The following is a 22,386-nucleotide window of genomic DNA, read 5'->3' as shown; positions in this document are numbered from 1 at the left end:
ACTGATTTAAGTCATTTCAATGTTAGTGTTTATCTCTGTAACAGCTAATATCACTTAATTAACGTAATTTTCTTATTTGCAAAGTGGGAATAATATTATTATGAGAATCAAAACAGTACAGTACATGGCACATAGTAACTATTTAAAAAATATTAGTTATCATCATAAGCTATTCCTATTAAGTTCAAATTCAGTTGCCCTCTCTTGTAAATTTGACCTGCCACTTAAGACTCAAAGTTCTATTACTTAGGAAATTGTATTTCTAGCCCATGAAGATCTTTCTCTTGTATGTCACAAAATAATTTAGCACCATAAGAAAGGCTATCTTGTTTTGCTCTCCGTTGAAAAATTAGACATATTTGAGGGCAGGAACATCGCTATACCATCTGTTGTATCCTATAACACAGCTAAGCTTGTAACTGGTTGACCATCAGGTCTGTGTGTGGCAAAAAGCCACCAGTCACAGGGCCGTGGGTACCTACCCTGATGGCCTGTAGCTGATTAGCTCAGTGGGTTAGAAATTAATGTTTGTTATTGTTGAATGAATGAAGGAAGGTAATTTAATTTAATTATACTCTGTAGTCATAAATCAGCCTTCTGGCTGTCAAGTCCTTACTACTGTTCAAAACTGAGAGCAGATTAAAAAGTGGGAAGGATGAGCAGAAATTTATTACCAGTGCTGAAGCACTTAAGCACTGATGATGGTGTATCAACAGCAGAGTTATACCTTTGTGAATTATCCTTGAACTAAAATATAATACACAAATCTAGCAGAGATTAAAATGAAAGTTTTACCTCACCATGTTCAAGGAGCTGTCTTCTGGAATAAAACAAAAATATTCTCTATTTACTGACTGTCCATTATACTATGATTACATCAAAATGAACTTCCATTTATTTGTTCTTATATTTTAAATAAATAAATATATAAGTAAATAAAGCTATCAGATAATATTACTAAAAATTATGGCAATTTAAAAGGCATGATTTATAGTCATTCTATTTAAAGTATATCAAAATGCTGTTCTTTGGTTAAGATAAAATGGGTTTTACTGATTGCTGAAGACTATATCTCTGGAGAGATAAATGAATAAAAAGAATATCTATTAAATATTCAACCATATACAGTATATATAATACTTTATACAAGTACTGCTGTGACTTTGGAGTTGTTTTTATTTTTCACAATTACTAACGTGAACATCCTTGTACTTAAAACTCTGTGAGCATCTCTGAGTATTTCCTTAGGATAAATTTCTAGAATAAAAGTTACTAGGTAAAGCTTATAAATATTTTTAGTTCCACAAAAGTTGTCTAACAAATTTTCTAAATATTTATGTCTAAAAATTTACTAAATTTTTATGGCATACCTACTGTGTTCCAGGCACTGTGCAGTGAACAGTGTGAACAGAATAGATACTGTTCTTATCCTCATAAAATTTATGTTAGATCCAGACGAGAGGTACAAGACTGCTTATTTTATTGCCCATTGTAAAGACTGAATATTTCAGTCTTTGAAGGATAAGAGGACTTCTCATACGGATTTTGGGGTTGGAGAGAGAATTAAGACAGTATAAATAAGAAAGTAAGAAGTATAAGGAAGTTCAGGGGCACACACAGATCCAGAGATTTTTTAAGAAGAGTAGTGGAGGGAAGGCCTCTTAGAATAGTAGTGAAATCACCAAATTATTTTGCCAACCTTGCAAGTCCTTCCTGACTTTATGCAGTCAAAGGTGGAGGTGGGGGTGAATGGATTGGTTCCCACATGTCCTGAAGTCTGCCAGTCACAAAAGACTCCTGTAGTGAGCTATTGCATGTAAGGGAGAGGCCTGGTAGGTAAGTATTATAATCACCAATGACCCCAACAATAAGTACGGATACAAATAAATCTAGTAACTAATTTAGAATATCAATATACAACCCAATCATGAGACACAAACAGGATGAAAGAAAAACATCAAGATAAATGAGCAAGTGAACTGAACTCTCAAGAAAGAGTTAATATAAGGAATAATTGATAGTATTAAATGAAAATTCCAATTATTATCTTCACAGAAGTCTAAGAGGATTCTGCATCCATTCAATTAAAACAAGCTGCAGTAAAGAAGAGCTTTCAGAAATTATGAAAAAAACATATTTGCCTAATTTAAAACCTCCAAAGAAGGTTGAATAGCAGAATTTACACAGCTGAAATTGGTCATTTTGAAGACCCAGTCATAGAATAATCTGAGAACATAAGAAAAAAAGAAATAAAAAATATGATAAAAGTAATAATATATGTTCAAAAAAGAGAGGCTAAAGCAAAAAAAAAAAAAAAAAGAGAGAGAGAGAGAGAATAACTACCCCTGAGCTAAAGAAAGATTTGAGTGTTCAGATTAAAATGTCCATGAATAAACATATAAATAACAGGGTAGAAATCTTATTTAGGGAATAATGGTTGAAAACTTGCTAACTCTGGGGAGAGATATGGACATCCAAGTAGAGGAGGCTCATACGTGACCTTTCCCAAATTCACTAGATATATTATAATAAAACTGTCAAAATCAAAGACAAAAAATGAACTTGGAAAACAGCAAATCATCTCATATAAGGGAACCCCTGTAAGGCTATCAGCAGATTTCTCAACAGAAACCTTGGAGGCCAGGAGAGAATGGGATATTCAAAGTGCTCAAATAAAAAATCTGCCATCTAAGAATACTTTACCTAGCAAAGCTGTCCTTCAGATGAAGGTGAGAAAGACTCCCCCAGACAAACAAAAGCTGAGGGAGTTCATCATCACTAGACCTGCCTTATAAGAAATGCTAAAGGGAGTCCTTCAAGCTGAAACGAAAGAATGCTAATTAGTAACATGAACACACATGAAAGTATAAAACTTGCTAGTAAAAGTAACTATACAGTCAAATTCAGAATACGCTAATACTGTAGTAGTGGTGTGTAAATCACCTAACTCTAGTATAAAGATAAAAAGACCAAAGCATTAAAAAATAAATATAGCTACAATAATTTATTAATGGATACACAATATAAGAAGATCCACATTGTGACATCAAAAGCATAAAATGGGGACAAGGGAAGTAAAAAGGCAGAATTTTTATATGCAGTTGAAGTTAAGTTGTTATCAGCTTAAAATAGACTCAAAACTATAAGATGTATTATGTAAGCCTCATGATAACCACAAAGTAAAAACCTATAGTAGATACACAGAAGATAGAGGAATCAAAGCATACCACTATGAAAAATCATCAAGTGATAAAGGAAGATAGCATGAGAGGAAGAAAGAAACTACAAAACAGAAAGAAAACAAGATGGCAAAAATAAGTCCTCATCTATCAATAATTACTTTAAGTATAAATTGATTAAATTCTCTAATCTAAAGATACAGAGTGGCTAAATGAATTAAAAAAAAAGACCCAATTATGCTGCCTATAAGAGTCTTATTTTACCTTGAAGGATACACATGAAGTAAAAGTGAAGGGATGACAAAAGGTATTCCACACAAATGGAAATGAAAAGAAAGCAGCGGTAAATATATATATATATAAAATATATTATATGTATATATAAAATCAGGTGAAACAGACTAAGTTGAAAAATGTAACGACACAAAGGAGAAAGTCACTATATAATGATAAAGGGGTCACTTCATCAAAAGGATATAGCAATTCTAAATCTATATGCACCCAGCATTAAGACACTTAACTATATTAAGCAAATATTAATAGATAGGAGAGGAGAAATAGACAGCAGCACAATAATTCCAGGGGACTTAAATACCCAATTTAACATTGGATAGATCATCCAGACAAAAAATCATTGAGAAAATATTGGACTTGAACTACACTTTAGACTAACTGGACCTAAGCATACACACAGTGCACTCTATTCAACAGCAGCAGAGCACACATTCTCCTCAAGCACACATGGAACATTTTCCAGGATAAATCATATGTTAGGTCACAAAACAAGTCTTAACAAATTTAAGATTGAAATCATATCAAGTATCTTTTCTGCCCACAACAGTATGAAATTAGAAGTAGGAGAGCTGGAAAATTCACAAATATAATCCTGAACAATCAATGGGTTAAAGATGAAATCAAAAGGAAATCAGAAAGTATCTTGAAACAAATGAAAATAGAAATACAACATACCAAAATTTATGAGATGCAGCAAAAGCAATTCTAAGAGGGAAGTTTATAGCAATAAATGCTTACATTAAGAAAAAAGAAAGAGTTCAAATAAACAACTTAACTATACACCTCAAGGAACTAGAAGAAGAAAAAACTAAGCCCAGAATAAGAAGGAGGAAAATAAACATCAGAGGAGAAATACTGAAATAGAGAGACGAAATAATAGAAAAAAATCAATGAAATTAAGAGGTGTTTTGAGATGGAAGCCAACATGGAGACTGAGTGAGATGTTACGCTTCTGTCTTTAAAGATGAAAGAACAGCCAGGAACCCTGCAGCCGAGGGTGCAAATAATACAGCTCTAGTAACTGGAAAAACCAAGGAAATTAATTCTTCCTCAAAGCTTCCAGAGGGACTGCAACCCGGCTGACGTTCCTCAACCACCAGAGGGCAGACAACAGAAGCAAGAAAAACTACGATCCTGCAGCCTGTGGACCAAAAACCACAGTTACAGAAAGATAGAGAAGATGAAAAGGCAGAGGGCTATGCACCAGATGAAGGAACAAGAAAAAACCCCAGAAAAACAACTAAATGAAGTGGAGATAGGCAACCTTCCAGAAAAAGAATTCAGAATAATGATAGTGAAGATGATCCAGGACCTCGGAATAAGAATGGAGGCAAAGATTGAGAAGATGCAAGAAATGATTAACAAAGACCTAGAAGAATTAAAGAACAAACAAACAGAGATCACCAATACAATAACTGAAATGAAAACTACACTAGAAGGAATCAATAGCAGAATAACTGAGGCAGAAGAACGGATAAGTGACCTGGAAGACAGAATGGTGGAATTCACTGCTGCAGATCAGACTAAAGAAAAAAGAATGAAAAGAAATGAAGACAGCCTAAGAGACCTCTGGGACAACATTAAACGCAACAACATTCGCATTATAGGGGTCCCAGAAGGAGAAGAGAGAGAGAAAGGACCAGAGAAAATATTTGAAGAGATTATAGTCGAAAACTTCCCTAACATGGGAAAGGAAATAGCCACCCAAGTCCAGGAAGCGCAGAGAGTCCCATACAGAATAAACCCAAGGAGAAACACGCCGAGACACATAGTAATCAAAGTGGCAAAAATTAAAGACAAAGAAAAATTATTGAAAGCAGCAAGGGAAAAACAACAAATAACATACAAGGGAACTCCCATAAGGTTAACAGCTGATTTCTCAGCAGAAACTCTGCAAGCCAGAAGGGAGTGGCATGATATACTTAAAGTGATGAAAGGGAAGAACCTACAACCAAGATTACTCTACCCGGCAAGGATCTCATTTAGATTTGATGGAGAAATCAAAAGCTTTGCAGACAAGCAAAAGCTAAGAGAATTCAGCACCACCAAACCAGCTCTACAACAAATGCTAAAGGAACTTCTCTAAGTGGGAAACACAAGAGAAGAAAAGGACCTACAAAGACAAACCCAAAACAATTAAGAAAATGGTCATAGGAACATACATATCGATAATTACCTTAAACGTGAATGGATTAAATGCCCCAACCAAAAGACATAGACTGGCTGAATGGATACAAAAACAAGACCCATATATATGCTGTCTACAAGAGACCCACTTTAGACCTAGGGACACATACAGACTGAAAGTGAGGGGATGGAAAAAGATATTCCATGCAAATGGAAATCAAAAGAAAGCTGGAGTAGCTATACTCATATCAGATAAAATAGACTTTAAAATAAAGAATGTTACAAGAGACAAGGAAGGACACTACATAATGATCCAGGGATCAATCCAAGAAGAAGATATAACAATTATAAATATATATGCACCCAACATAGGAGCACCTCAATACATAAGGCAACTGCTAACAGCTATAAAAGAGGAAATCGACAGTAACACAATAATAGTGGGGGACTTTAACACCTCACTTACACCAATGGACAGATCATCCAAAATGAAAATAAATAAGGAAACAGAAGCTTTAAATGACACAATAGACCAGATAGATTTAATTGATATATATAGGACATTCCATCCAAAAACAGCAGATTACACGTTCTTCTCAAGTGCGCACGGAACATTCTCCAGGATAGATCACATCTTGGGTCACAAATCAAGCCTCAGTAAATTTAAGAAAATTGAAATCATATCAAGCATCTTTTCTGACCACAACGCTATGAGATTAGAAATGAATTACAGGGAAAAAAACGTAAAAAGGACAAACACATGGAGGCTAAACAATACGTTACTAAATAACCAAGAGATCACTGAAGAAATCAAAGAGGAAATCAAAAAATACCTAGAGACAAATGACAATGAAAACACGACGACCCAAAACCTATGGGATGCAGCAAAAGCGGTTCTAAGAGGGAAGTTTATAGCTATACAAGCCTACCTAAAGAAACAAGAAAAATCTCAAGTAAACAATCTAACCTTACACCTAAAGAAACTAGAGAAAGAAGAACAAACAAAACCCAAAGTTAGCAGAAGGAAAGAAATCATAAAGATCAGAGCAGAAATAAATGAAATAGAAACAAAGAAAACAATAGCAAAGATCAATAAAACTAAAAGTTGGTTCTTTGAGAAGATAAACAAAATTGATAAGCCATTAGCCAGACTCATCAAGAAAAAGAGGGAGAGGACTCAAATCAATAAAATCAGAAATGAAAAAGGAGAAGTTACAACAGACACCACAGAAATACAAAGCATCCTAAGAGACTACTACAAGCAACTTTATGCCAATAAAATGGACAACCTGGAAGAAATGGACAAATTCTTAGAAAGGTATAACCTTCCCAGACTGAATCAGGAAGAAACAGAAAATATGAACAGACCAATCACAAGTAATGAAATTGAAACTGTGATTAAAAATCTTCCAACAAACAAAAGTCCAGGACCAGATGGCTTCACAGGTGAATTCTATCAAACATTTAGAGAAGAGCTAACACCCATCCTTCTCAAACTCTTCCAAAAAATTGCAGAGGAAGGAACACTCCCAAACTCATTCTATGAGGCCACCATCACCCTGATACCAAAACCAGACAAAGACACTACAAAAAAAGAAAATTACAGACCAATATCACTGATGAATATAGATGCAAAAATCCTCAACAAAATACTAGCAAACAGAATCCAGCAACACATTAAAAGGATCATACACCACGATCAAGTGGGATTTATCCCAGGGATGCAAGGATTCTTCAATATACGCAAATCAATCAATGTGATACACCATATTAACAAATTGAAGAATAAAAACCATATGATCATCTCAATAGATGCAGAAAAAGCTTTTGACAAAATTCAACACCCATTTCTGATAAAAACTCTCCAGAAAGTGGGCATAGAGGGAACCTACCTCAACATAATAAAGGCCATATATGACAAACCCACAGCAAACATCATTCTCAATGGTGAAAAACTGAAAGCATTTCCTCTAAGATCAGGAACGAGACAAGGATGTCCACTCTCACCACTATTATTCAACATAGTTCTGGAAGTCCTAGCCACGGCAATCAGAGAAGAAAAAGAAATAAAAGGAATACAAATTGGAAAAGAAGAAGTAAAACTGTCACTGTTTGCGGATGACATGATACTATACATAGAGAATCCTAAAACTGCCACCAGAAAACTGCTAGAGCTGATTAATGAATATGGTAAAGTTGCAGGATACAAAATTAATGCACAGAAATCTCTTGCATTCCTATACACTAATGATGAAAAATCTGAAAGAGAAATTATGGAAACACTCCCATTTACCATTGCAACAAAAAGAATAAAATACCTAGGAATAAACCTACCTAGGGAGACGAAAGACCTGTATGCAGAAAACTATAAGACACTGATGAAAGAAATTAAAGATGATACCAACAGATGGAGAGATATACCATGTTCTTGGATTGGAAGAATCAACATTGTGAAAATGAGTATACTACCCAAAGCAATCTACAGATTCAATGCAATCCCTATCAAATTACCAATGGCATTTTTTACGGAGCTAGAACAAATCATCTTAAAATTTGTATGGAGACACAAAAGACCCCGAATAGCCAAAGCAGTCTTGAGGGAAAAAAATGGAGCTGGAGGAATCAGACTCCCAGACTTCAGACTATACTACAAAGCTACAGTAATCAAGACAGTATGGTACTGGCACAAAAACAGAAACATAGATCAATGGAACAAGATAGAAAGCCCAGAGATTAACCCACGCACCTATGGTCAACTAATCTATGACAAAGGAGGCAAAGATATACAATGGAGAAAAGACAGTCTCTTCAATAAGTGGTGCTGGGAAAACTGGACAGCTACATGTAAAAGAATGAAATTAGAATACTCCCTAACACCATACACAAAAATAAACTCAAAATGGATTAGAGACCTAAATATAAGACTGGACACTATAAAACTCTTAGAGGAAAACATAGGAAGAACACTCTTTGACATAAATCACAGCAAGATCTTTTTTGATCCACCTCCTAGAGTAATGGAAATAAAAACAAAAATAAACAAATGGGACCTAATGAAACTTCAAAGCTTTTGCACAGCAAAGGAAACCATAAACAAGACGAAAAGACAACCCTCAGAATGGGAGAAAATATTTGCAAATGAATCAACGGACAAAGGATTAATCTCCAAAATATATAAACAGCTCATTCAGCTCAATATCAAAGAAACAAACACCCCAATCCAAAAATGGGCAGAAGACCTAAATAGACATTTCTCCAAAGAAGACATACAGATGGCCACGAAGCACATGAAAAGATGCTCAACATCACTAATTATTAGAGAAATGCAAATCAAAACTACAATGAGGTATCACCTCACTCCTGTTAGAATGGGCATCATCAGAAAATCTACAAACAACAAATGCTGGAGAGGGTGTGGAGAAAAGGGAACCCTCTTGCACTGTTGGTGGGAATGTAAATTGATACAGCCACTATGGAGAGCAGTATGGAGGTTCCTTAAAAAACTAAAAATAGAATTACCATATAACCCAGCAATCCCACTACTGGGCATATACCCAGAGAAAACCGTAATTCAAAAAGACACATGCACCCGAATGTTCATTGCAGCACTATTTACAATAGCCAGGTCATGGAAGCAACCTAAATGCCCATCAACAGACGAATGGATAAAGAAGTTGTGGTACATATATACAATGGAATATTACTCAGCCATAAAAAGGAACGAAATTGAGTCATTTGTTGAGACATGGATGGATCTAGAGACTGTCATACAGAGTGAAGTAAGTCAGAAAGAGAAAAACAAATATCGTATATTAATGCATGTATGCGGAACCTAGAAAAATGGTACAGATGAGCCAGTTTGCAGGGCAGAAGTTGAGACACAAATGTAGAGAATGGTCATATGGACACCAAGGGGGGAAAACTGCGGTGAGGTGGGGATGGTGGTGTGCTGGATTGGGCAATTGGGATTGACATGTATACACTGATGTGTATGAAACTGATGCCTAATAAGAACCTGCAGTATAAAAAAACAAACAAAACAACTAATACTAAACTTTCATTGGGTTATTTGTATGGAAATATGTTAATATAAATGTTTCAGACATTACATGAAATTTCTAAAAATCTTATATTTGTATTTGTATGGAAATATGTATGGAAATATGTTAATATAAATGTTTCAGACATTAAAAAAAAAAAAAAAAAAAAAAAAAAAGAGGTGTTTTTTTTTTTGGAAAAGATAAACAAAATTGACAAGTCTTTAGTTGAACTGAGAAAAAAAGACTCAAATAAAGAAAATCATAAATGCAAGAGAGGACATTACAACTAAATGCAAAGAACCATAAGAAACTGTATGAACAATTATAAACCAGCATATGGGACAACCTGGAAGAAATGGATACTCTCCTAGAAACATACAATCTACCAGGACTGAACTGGAAGAAATAGAAACTCTGAACAGACTTAAAACTAGTAAGGAGAGCTTGCTGGCAAGATGGCGGAAGAGTAAGACGCGGAGATCACCTTCCTTCCCACAGATACAGTAGAAATACATCTACACGTGGAACTGCTCCTACAGAACACCCACTGAACGCTGGCAGAAGACGTCAGACCTCCCAAAAGGCAAGAAAATCCCCACGTACTTGGGTAGGGTAAAAGAAAAAAGAAATAACAGAGACAAAAGAATAGGGACGGGACCTGCACCAGTGGGAGGGAGCCGTGAAGGAGGAAAGGTTTCCAGGCACTAGGAAGCCCCTTTGCGGGCAGAGACTGCGGGTGGCAGAGGGGGGAAGCTTCGGAGCCGCGGAGGAGAGCGCAGCCACAGGGGTGCGGAGGGCAAAGCGGAGAGACTCCCGCACAGAGGCTCGGCGCCAACCAGCACTCACCAGCCCGAGAGGCTTGTCTGCTCACCCGCCAGGGCAGGCGGGGGCTGGGAGCTGAGGCTTGGGCTTTGGTGCTAGCCGGGAGGGAGTCCGGGAAAAAGTCTGCAGCTGCCGAAGAGGCAAGAGACTTTTTCTTGCCTCTTTGTTTCGTGGCGCGCAAGGAGAGGGGATTCAGAGCGCCGCCTAAACAAAATCCAGAGACGGGTGCGAGCCGCAGCTATCAGCGCGGATCCCACGGCAACAGGGGCGCAGAGGGAAAAACGGAGAGATTCCCGCACAGAGGCTCAGCGCCGAGCAGCGCTCACCAGCCCGAGAGGCTTGTCTACTCACCCGCTGGGGCAGGCGGAGCTGGGAGCTGAGGCGCGGGCTTCGGTCGGATCGCAGGGAGAGGACTGGGGTTGGCGGCGTGAACACAGCCTGAAGGGGTTGGCGTGCCGCGGCGAGCCGGGAGGGAGCCGGAGAGGAGGTCTGCAGCCGCCGAAGAGGCAAGAGACTTTTTCTTGCCTCTTTGTTTTGCGGCGCGCAAGGAGAGGGGATTCAGAGCGCCGCCTAGACGAACTCCAGAGGCGGGCGCGAGCCGCGGCTAACAGCGCAGACCCCAGAGACGGGCGCGAGCCGCGGCCATCAGCGCGGACCCCAGAGACTGGTAGGAAACGCTAAGGCTGCTGCTGCCGCCACCAAGAAGCCTGTGTGCGAGCACAGGTCACTCTCCACACCGCCCCTCCCGGGAACCTGTGCAGCTCGCCGCTGCCGGGCTCCCGTGATCCGGGGACAACTTCCCCGGGAGAACGCACGGCTGCTGCAACGTCACGACGCCTCTGACGCCGCAGGCTCGCCCCGCCTCCTCCGTACCGCTCCCTCCCCCGGCCTGAGTGAGCCAGAGCCCCCGAAGCAGCTGCTCCTTTAACCCCATTCTGTCTGGGCGGGGAACGGATGCCCTCAGGCGACGTACATGCAGAGGCGGGTCCAAATCCAAAGCTGAACGCTGGGAGCTGTACAAACAAAGAAGAGAAAGGGAAATCTCTCCCAGCAGCCTCAGAAGCAGCGGATTAAAGCTCCACAAACAACTTGATGTGCCTGCATCTGTTGAATACCTGAATAGACAACGAATCATCCCAAATTCAAAAGGTGGACTTTAGGAGCAGGATATATTAATTTCCCCTTTTCCTTTTTTTGTGAGTGTATATGTGTATGCTTCTGGGTGAGATTTTGTCTGTATAGCTTTTCTTTCACCATCAGTCCTAGGGTTAGGTCCGTCCATTTTTTTTTTTTTTTACTTAAAAAAATTTTTTTTCCTAATATATGTTTTCTTAATAATTTTTTCCGTATTTCCTATTTTTAGAAATTAAAAAATTTTTTTAATAAGTTTTTTCATATTTTTTATTTTAAAAAATTAAAATTTTTTTTCTTAATAAATTTTTTTCTTAAAAATTTTTCTCTTATTTTTTACTATAAAAAATTAACAAATCTATTTTTAAAAATTAAAAAAAAATTTTTTTCTGAATACATTTACTCTTAATAATTTTTTTTCTTATTTTTTATTATAATAGCTTATTTTATTTTATTTTATCCTCTTTTTTTCTTTCTATTTTTTTCTCCCTTATATTCTGAGCTGTGTGGATGAAAGGCTCTTGGTGCTCCAGCCAGGCATCAGGGCTGTGCCTCTGAGGTGGGAGAGCCAACTTCAGGACACTGGTCCACAAGAGACCTACCAGCTCCACGTAATACCAAACGGCAAAAATCTCTCAGAGATCTCCATCTCAACATCAAGACCCAGCTTCACTCAACGACCAGCAAGCTACAGGGCTGGACACCCTATGCCAAACAACTAGCAAGACAGGAACACAGCCCCATCCATTAGCAGGGAGGCTGCCTAAAATCATAAGGCCACAGACACCCCAAAACACACCACCAGACGTGGATGTGCCCACCAGAAAGACAAGATTCAACCTCATCCACCAGAACACAGGCAATAGTCCCCTCCACCAGGAAGCCTACACAGCCCACTGAACCAACCTTAGCCACTGGGGACAGATACCAAAAACAACGGGAACTACGAACCTGCAGCCTGTGAAAAGGAGACCCCAAACACAGTAAGATAAGCAAAATGAGACGACAGAAAAACACACAGCAGATGAAGGAGCAGGGTCAAAACACACCAGACCTAACAAATGAAGAGGAAATAGGTAGTCTACCTGAAAAAGAATTCAGAATAATGATAGTAAGGATGATCCAAAATCTTGGAAATAGAATAGACAAAATGCAAGAAACATTTAACAAGGACATAGAAGAACTAAAGAGGAACCAAGCAACGATGAAAAACACAATAAATGAAATTAAAAATACTCTAGATGGGATCAATAGCAGAATAACTGAGGCAGAAGAAAGGATAAGTGACCTGGAAGATAAAATGGTGGAAATAACTACTGCAGAGCAGGATAAAGAAAAAAGAATGAAAAGAACTGAGGACAGTCTCAGAGACCTCTGGGACAACATTAAACGCACCAACATTCGAATTATAGGGGTCCCAGAAGAAGAAGAGAAAAAGAAAGGGACTGAGAAAATATTTGAAGAGATTATAGTTGAAAACTTCCCTAATATGGGAAAGGAAATAGTTAATCAAGTCCAGGAAGCACAGAGAGTCCCATACAGGATAAACCCAAGGAGAAACACGCCAAGACACATATTAATCAAACTGTCAAAAATTAAATATAAAGAAAACATATTAAAAGCAGCAAGGGAAAAACAACAAATAACACACAAGGGAATCCCCATAAGGTTAACATCTGATCTTTCAGCAGAAACTCTGCAAGCCAGAAGGGAGTGGCAGGATATACTTAAAGTGATGAAGGAGAAAAACCTACAACCAAGATTACTCTACCCAGCAAGGATCTCATTCAGATGTGATGGAGAAATTAAAACCTTTACAGACAAGCAAAAGCTGAGAGAGTTCAGCACTACCAAACCAGCTTTACAACAAATGCTAAAGGAACTTCTCTAGGCAAGAAACACAAGAGAAGGAAAACACCTACAATAACAAACCCAAAACATTTAAGAAAATGGGAATAGGAACATACATATCGATAATTACCTTGAATGTAAATGGATTAAATGCTCCAACCAAAAGACACAGACTGGCTGAATGGATACAAAAACAAGACCCATATATATGCTGTCTACAAGAGACCCACTTCAGACCTAGAGACACATACAGACTGAAAGTGAGGGGATGGAAAAAGATATTCCATGCAAATGGAAATCAAAAGAAAGCTGGAGTAGCAATTCTCATATCAGACAAAATAGACTTTAAAATAAAGAATATTATAAGAGACAAAGAAGGACACTATATAATGATCAAGGGATCGATCCAAGAGGAAGGTATAACAATTGTAAATATTTATGCACCCAACATAGGAGCACCTCAATACATAAGGCAAATACTAACAGCCATAAAAGGGGAAATTGACAGCAACACAATCATAGTAGGGGACTTTAACACCCCACTTTCACCAATGGACAGATCATCCAAAATGAAAATAAATAAGGAAACACAAGCTTTAAATGATACATTAAACAAGATGGACTTAATTGATATTTATAGGACATTCCACCCAAAAACAACAGAATACACATTTTTCTCAAGTGCGCATGGAACATTCTCCAGGATAGATCATATCTTGGGTCACAAATCAAGCCTTGGTAAATTTAAGAAAATTGAAATCGTATCAAGTATCTTTTCCGACCACAACGCTATGAGACTAGATATCAATTACAGGAAAAGATCTGTAAAAAATACAAACACATGGAGGCTACACAATACACTACTTAATAACGAAGTGATCACTGAAGAAATCAAAGGGGAAATCAAAAAATACCTAGAAACAAATGACAATGGAGATACGACGACCCAAAACCTATGGGACGCAGCAAAAGCAGTGCTAAGAGGGAAGTTTATAGCAATACAAGCCTACCTCAAGAAACAGGAAACATCTCGAATAAACAACCTAACCTTACACCTAAAGCAATTAGAGAAAGAAGAACAAAAAAACCCCAAAGCTAGCAGAAGGAAAGAAATCATAAAGATCAGGTCAGAAATAAATGAAAAAGAAATGAAGGAAACAATAGCAAAAATCAATAAAACTAAAAGCTGGTTCTTTGAGAAGATAAACAAAATTGATAAACCATTAGCCAGACTCATCAAGAGAAAAAGGGAGAAGACTCAAATCAATAGAATTAGAAATGAAAAAGGAGAAGTAACCACTGACACTGCAGAAATACAAAAGATCATGAGAGATTACTACAAGCAACTCTACGCCAATAAAATGGACAACCTGGAAGAAATGGACAGATTCTTAGAAATGCACAAACTGCCGAGACTGAACCAGGAAGAAATAGAAAATATGAACAGACCAATCACAAGCACTGAAATTGAAACTGTGATTAAAAACCTTCCAACAAACAAAAGCCCAGGACCAGATGGCTTCACAGGTGAATTCTATCAAACATTTAGAGAAGAGCTAACACCTATCCTTCTCAAACTCTTCCAAAATATTGCAGAGGGAGGAACACTCCCAAACTCATTCTACGAGGCCACCATCACCCTGATACCAAAACCAGACAAAGATGTCACAAAGAAAGAAAACTACAGGCCAATATCACTGATGAACATAGATGCAAAAATCCTCAACAAAATACTCGCAAACAGAATCCAACAGCACATTAAAAGGATCATACACCATGATCAAGTGGGGTTTATCCCAGGAATGCAAGGATTCTTCAATATACGTAAATCAATCAATGTGATTCACCATATTAACAAATTGAAGGAGAAAAACCATATGATCATCTCAATAGATGCAGAGAAAGCTTTCGACAAAATTCAACACCCATTTATGATAAAAGCCCTGCAGAAAGTAGGCATAGAGGGAACTTTCCTCAACATAATAAAGGCCATATATGACAAACCCACAGCCAACATTGTCCTCAATGGTGAAAAACTGAAACCATTTCCACTAAGATCAGGAACAAGACAAGGTTGCCCACTCTCACCACTATTATTCAACATAGTTTTGGAAGTGTTAGCCACAGCAATCAGAGAAGAAAAAGAAATAAAAGGAATCCAAATCGGAAAAGAAGAAGTAAAGCTGTCACTGTTTGCAGATGACATGATACTATACATAGAGAATCCTAAAGATGCTACCAGAAAACTCCTAGAGCTAATCAGTGAATTTGGTAAAGTAGCAGGATACAAAATTAATGCACAGAAATCTCTTGCATTTCTATACACTAATGATGAAAAATCTGAAAGTGAAATTAAGAAAACACTCCCATTTACCATTGCAACAAAAAGAATAAAATATCTAGGAATAAACCTACCTAAGGAGACAAAAGACCTGTATGCAGAAAATTATAAGACACTGATGAAAGAAATTAAAGATGATACAAATAGATGGAAAGATATACCATGTTCCTGGATTGGAAGAATCAACATTGTGAAAATGACTCTACTACCCAAAGCAATCTACAGATTCAATGCAATCCCTATCAAACTACCACTGGCATTTTTCACAGAACTAGAACAAAAAATTTCACAATTTGTATGGAAACACAAAAGACCCCGAATAGCCAAAGCAATCTTGAGAACGAAAAATGGAGCTGGGGGAATCAGGCTCCCTGATTTCAGACTATATTACAAAGCTACAGTAATCAAGACAGTTTGGTACTGGCACAAAAACAGAAATATAGATCAATGGAACAGGATAGAAAGCCCAGAGATAAACCCACGCACATATGGTCACCTTATCTTTGATAAAGGAGGCAAGCATATACAGTGGAGAAAAGACAGCCTCTTCAATAAGTGGTGCTGGGAAAATTGGACAGATACATGTAAAAGTATGAAATTAGAACACTCCCTGACACCATGCACAAAAATAAACTCAAAATGGATTAAAGACCTAAGTGTAAGACCAGACACTATCAAACTCTTAGAGGAAAACATAGGCAGAACACTCTATGACATACATCACAGCAAGATTCTTTTTGACCCAGCTCCCAGAGAAATGGAAATAAGAACACAAATAAACAAATGGGACCTAATGAAACTTAAAAGCTTTTGCACAGCAAAGGAAACCATAAACAAGACGAAAAGACAACCATCAGAATGGGAGAAAATATTTGCAAATGAAGCAACTGACAAAGGATTAATCTCCAAGATTTACAAGCAGCTCATGCAGCTCAATAACAAAAAAATGAACAACCCAATCCAAAAATGGGCAGAAGACCTAAATAGACATTTCTCCAAAGAAGATATACAGATGGCCTACAGACACATGAAAGAATGCTCAACATCATTAATCATTAGAGAAATGCAAATCAAAACTACAATGAGATATCATCTCACACCGATCAGAATGGCCATCATCAAAAAATCTACAAACAATAAATGCTGGAGAGGGTGTGGAGGAAAGGGAACTCTCTTGCACTGTTGGTGGGAATGTAAATTGATACAGCCACTATGGAGAACAGTATGGAGGTTCCTTAAAAAACTACAAATAGAACTACCATACGATCCAGCAATCCCACTACTGGGCATATACCCTGAGAAAACCATAGTTCAAAAAGAGTCATGTACCAAAATGTTCATTGCAGCTCTATTTACAATAGCCAGGACATGGAAGCAACCTAAATGTCCATCGACAGATGAATGGATAAAGAAGATGTGGCACATATATACAATGGAATATTACTCAGCCATAAAAAGAAATGAAATGGAGGTATTTGTAATGAGGTGGATGGAGTTAGAGTCTGTCATACAGAGTGAAGTAAGTCAGAAAGAGAAAAACAAATACAGTATGCTAACACATATATACGGAATCTAAGGGGAAAAAAAAGCCATGAAGAACCTAGTGGCAAGACGGGAATAAAGACACAGACCTACTAGAGAATGGACTTGAGGATATGGGGAGGGGGTGGGGTGAGATGTGACAGGGTGAGAGAGTGTCATGGACATATATACACTACCAAATGTAAAATAGATAGCTAGTGGGAAGCAGCCGCATAGCACAGGGAGATCAGCTCGGTGCTTTGTGACCACCTAGAGGGGTGGGATGGGGAGGGTGGGAGGGAGGGAGATGCAAGAGGGAAGAGATATGGGAACATATTGTATATGTATAACTGATTCACTTTGTTATAAAGCAGAAGCTAACACACTATTGTAAGGCAATTATACTTCAATAAAGATGTTTAAAAAAAAAAAAAAAAAAAAAAACTAGTAAGGAGATTGAATTAGTAATCAAAAGTCTCCCAACAAAAAAAAACTGCAAGACCAGATGGCTTCACTGGAGAATTCTGTCAAACATTTAGACAATAATTAATGCCAATCATTCTCAAACTCTTCCAACAAATTTAAGAGGGAGGAAGACTTCCAAACTCATTTTACAAGGTTAGTATTACCTTGACACTGAAGTAAGACAAGGACAATAAAAATAAAAGAATATTGTAGGCCAATATCCCTGATGAATACAGATGCCAAAATCCTTAACAAATAGTAGAAACCAAATTCAACATAACATTAAAAGGATCATAAACCATGATCAAGTGGGATTTATCTTTGCAATGCTAGGATGGTTCAACATATACAAATCAATAAATGTGATACACTACATTAACAGAATGAAAGATAAAAATCATGTGCTCATCGCAATAGAGACAGGAAAAGCATTTGACAAAATCCAAAACCCCTTCATGATAAAAACAAAAAAAACTCTCAACAAATTAGGTATAGACAATATAATATAGGCAATATATGACAAGCTCACAGCTAACGTCACACTCAATGGTGAAAAGCTCAAAGTTTTTCCTCTAAGATCGGGAGCAAAACAAGGATGCCCACTCTTGCCATTTATCTTCAACATAGTACTAAAAGTCCTAGACAGGGCAATAAGGCAAGAAAAGGAAACAAAAGGCATCAAAATCAGAAAGGAAGAAATAAAATTGTCCATGTTTGCAGTACCTAGAAATAAATTTAACTGAGGAGGAGACAGACTTGTATACTGAAACTGTAAGACACTGATGAAAGAAATTGAAGAAGACGCAATTAAATGGAGAGATACTCTATGCGTTTGGTTTGGAAAAATTAATGTTGTTAAAATGTCCATACTACCCCAAGTGATCTACAGATTCAATTCAATCCCTAACAAAATTCCAATGACATTTGTCACAGATACAGAAAGAACAATCTTAAAATTCATATGAAACCACAAAAGACCCTGAATTTCCAAAATAATCTTGAGAAAAGCAGAACAAAGCTAGAGGTATTACATTTCCTGATTTCAAACTATATTACAAAGCTATAGGAATCAAAACAGTGTGAGACTGGCATAAAAAAGACACATAGACCAATGGAACAGAATAGAGAACCCAGTATTAAACCCATGCATAAATTGCCAATTTATCTTTGACAATGGCACTAAGAACATGCACAGAGAAAGGACAGCATTTTCAATAAATAATGTTGGGAAAACTGGACAACCACATGCAAAAGAATGAAATTAACTCTTGTCTTACACAACTCACCAAGATTGAGTGGAAATGGATGAAAGGCTTAAATTTAATACTTTAAACCATAAAACTACTATGAGAAAACAAAGGGGAAAAGCTTCTTGACAGTGGTCTTGGTAATGACTTTATTGGACTTGACACCAAAAGCACAGGCAACAAAAGCAAAAATAAAAAAGGGTGACAATATCAACTTAAAAGCTTTTGCACAAAAAGGAAACAATCAACAGAATGAAAAAGAAACCTACAGAATGGGGGAAAATATTTGCAAACTGTGTATCTGATAAGGGGTTAATAACTGAAGTATCTATATAGAAGGAACTCATACAACTAAATGGCAAAAAAAAAAAAATCTGATTTTAAAATGGCAAAAAACCTGAACATTTTTCCAAAGAATATACATAAATTGTCAATAAATTGTCAACAGGTACATGAAAATGTGCTCAACATCATTAATTACCAGGGAAATGCAATTCAAAACCACAATGAGATATCACCTCATGTCTATTAGAATGGCTATTATCAAAAAGAAAAGAGATAACAAATGTTGGTGAAGATGTGGAGAAAAGGGAACCTTTGTGGACTGTTGATGGGAATGTAAATTGGTATAATATTGTGTAAAACAGTATGTAGGTTCCGCAAAAAAATAAAATAGAACTACCATATGATCAAGCCATCCCACTGCTGCGAACACATCCAAAGGAATAAAAATCCATATCCTGAAGAGATATCTGCACTTTCTAGTCCATTGCAGCATTATTCATCATAGCCAAGACACGGAAACACCCTAAGTGTCTGCTGATGGATGAATGGTGTATTTCTAAAAGCACTGCTGTTGGTCCTTCTAAATCTTAGATCCACCACTTTTGGAACTCTTACCCTTTGAGAGAGTCACAGTATTCTCAAGGCACTTGGCTCCTGCTTCTTCTGACTTACAGCTTACAAAGGGAGAGATACTCCAGTATCACAAAGGCATAATTGTTTCTATTAAAAATAACCATGTTTTGGGGAATGGGCTTAAAGGAGAGATGTGAGGTCAGAAACAGCCAACAAAGGGAAGCAGGAAAGAAAGGTACCTAAAATAATAGACCTAAAGAGTAGCACTGGTAGCCTTAGAAGTTGCCAGGAACCAGCTCTTTTGGTGGAGTCACTGTCATTCGTTAATATGTAATCATCTCTACTGTGCAGAAGAGAGTGGAGACTGCTAGACCAACAGAGAGGTGTGAACCATAGAGCATACGCAGAGGAAAGACCAGGGAGTTGAGAATTCTTGATAAGAAACCATAATAGACATTGACCATGGATTCCAGGCTGTGTCAGAAAGCAAACCAGGAATGACGATTAGATTAGAGCAGTTGAGATCTTGGCGCCTTGAGGCAGCTGAAGAACAAACAGATTTAGTGAGCGGGGAGAAGAGGAATGCAAGCATGTGGGTACCAGGTGGAATTTCTTAAAAGGAGCAGTTTCAGGCAATGGCAAGGTCTGGGCTGTGACCACAGAAGCAGAATTGGCAGCATGCAGTTCACCCACTGTCTTCTTCAGGGAGCCTTGCAAATAAGACAGGGTTCTGTTAAGGACATTGTTTAGATTCCAAATTAAAAGTGCCTTATAGCCACCAAGTATTAGAGTGTTATTGTGAAGGGATGTGGGGAGATGGCTTCAGGTCACATGCTTGATGGTCACCTGGCACCTTCCCTGAAGCACTTAAACCTGAATACAAACAACTACTGACCTATATTATCTCAGGAGGAGTTCTATTTAAGAATAATTTCTACCATTATGCCATGAAGAAACTAAAATCACTGTCTCAATTCAAAATGTCATTCTGTTGCTGACACCCAATTCTTACAACTCTTGGTTATTTTTCAATCTTGGATGAAATGCCTGTCAAGATCTCCGTTGGCCTATTGCAAGATGATTTCCCATTGGTTGTTGGTTGATCTGTTTTTTTCAGTCAACCAGAGGTTTGGCTGTGGGATTTAGCTGAAAACCCAGGGACTGCTTTAGAGAAGTGAAGATAAGAAGTAGGAACTGAAGTCCCAAGCACATGGCTATGAAAGGCAGCAGAGTGAAGAGTTAAGATCACTGGCTCAGTAGTCAGATCTGGCATCAAACTCGATCTCCACCTGCCAGTTGAGTAGAAGAATCCCATTCTCAGTGTTGTCTTCTGTACTATGGGCTAATAATGTCTACTTTGCTGACTTTTTTTACAAAGATTAGACAAGATCAATTATGTAAAGCACTAAACACAGTTCATTAAACTGTAACATTAGCATTAAAAAAATAAAATAAAATAACCATGTTTTATTAGAGCAATCTTTTCACAGTGCATTCTTGGGAGACAAAAACCTTAACCATCACACCTTGCAACCTGGAGATTTTACGTATTGGAAGAGACACCTCTAGAAGAACTCTCTTCAACCTTGCTGGAAGGGCTCCTATCAGGTACTGCTAACCAACCCTTATGCCACCAGAATCCAAGGAACAGACTCTTGGATTCATGTGACACACCTAAAGAAAGTACAGAACCCTGACTGGACCTGCACATCATCTGGTGACTTGAAAGTAAAGATTTCCCAGAACTGACGTAGATGACATCTGATGAGACAGCTTTCCCAGGATATCCAGGCCAGGACTGTTGGAAGTTTGTCATCAAACTTTTAAGGATGACATAACACTTCAGATGATCACAAATATCTAGGATCTTGATAACATATGAACTTTAGATAAAAAAACACCTGCGAGTACTCCCTCCCACCCTCCTTGTTACTCGCATGTGACCTCAATAGGTTTCCAATCTGTGCGCTTTTCCTCTGATGTGAGACACTACACTCAGGAAAGGTCCTTCCTGGCACTGAGGGACAAAAAGCTGCTGAAACTAGAAAACCTGACTCTTGATCAATGATGCTTTCAGAGAAAGGTCTTGATCAAAAGGGGGAAAGTAAAATAAATTAATAAATAGAAATCTCAATTAAATAGAGTTGGAGACAAGAAGGGGGAACTTTCATGCCCTGTAACAACAGCAGAGTCCAACAGGAAGAAGAAGGATTCCTCTTCTTTCCTGGCAAGGATTCAGCCAATGAAAAGCCATGGACTTTTGGTTTACTATATAGCTCTCCCAACTTCGTTTTCCCCTCTATGAAAGTGTTCTCTTCTCCTTGCTGTGCAGGGACTTGCATGTGGCTCACCATGGTTGTAAACCTCAAAGTGCAATCCTCTGGTGACCCCCAATAAACCCATCTTTGTTGGAGAAATATCTGGCAGTCCATTTGTTTTAGGGCAAACAATGAATAAAGAAAATATGGCACATATGTGCAATGGATTATTATTCACCCATAAAAAACAAG

General features: G+C 37.8%; 1 protein-coding gene across 1 annotated transcript in view; it reads right to left on the bottom strand.

The window, feature by feature from the left end:
• The window catches only part of DPY19L2 (dpy-19 like 2), a 98,798-nt gene that overhangs the window by 17,745 nt on the left and 58,667 nt on the right, over window positions 1-22,386 (bottom strand). Inside the window, exon 17 of the mRNA XM_036863844.1 lies at window positions 796-820. Coding sequence (XP_036719739.1) covers window positions 796-820 — 25 coding nt within the window. The remainder of the gene's footprint in view (window positions 1-795; window positions 821-22,386) is intronic.

Source organism: Balaenoptera musculus, chromosome 9 (assembly GCF_009873245.2).
Source record: "Balaenoptera musculus isolate JJ_BM4_2016_0621 chromosome 9, mBalMus1.pri.v3, whole genome shotgun sequence".
NCBI classification, from domain to species: domain Eukaryota; kingdom Metazoa; phylum Chordata; class Mammalia; order Artiodactyla; family Balaenopteridae; genus Balaenoptera; species Balaenoptera musculus.
The sequence above is the reverse complement of the archived record's forward strand: the minus strand, read 5'-3'. Positions and strand labels throughout refer to the sequence as shown.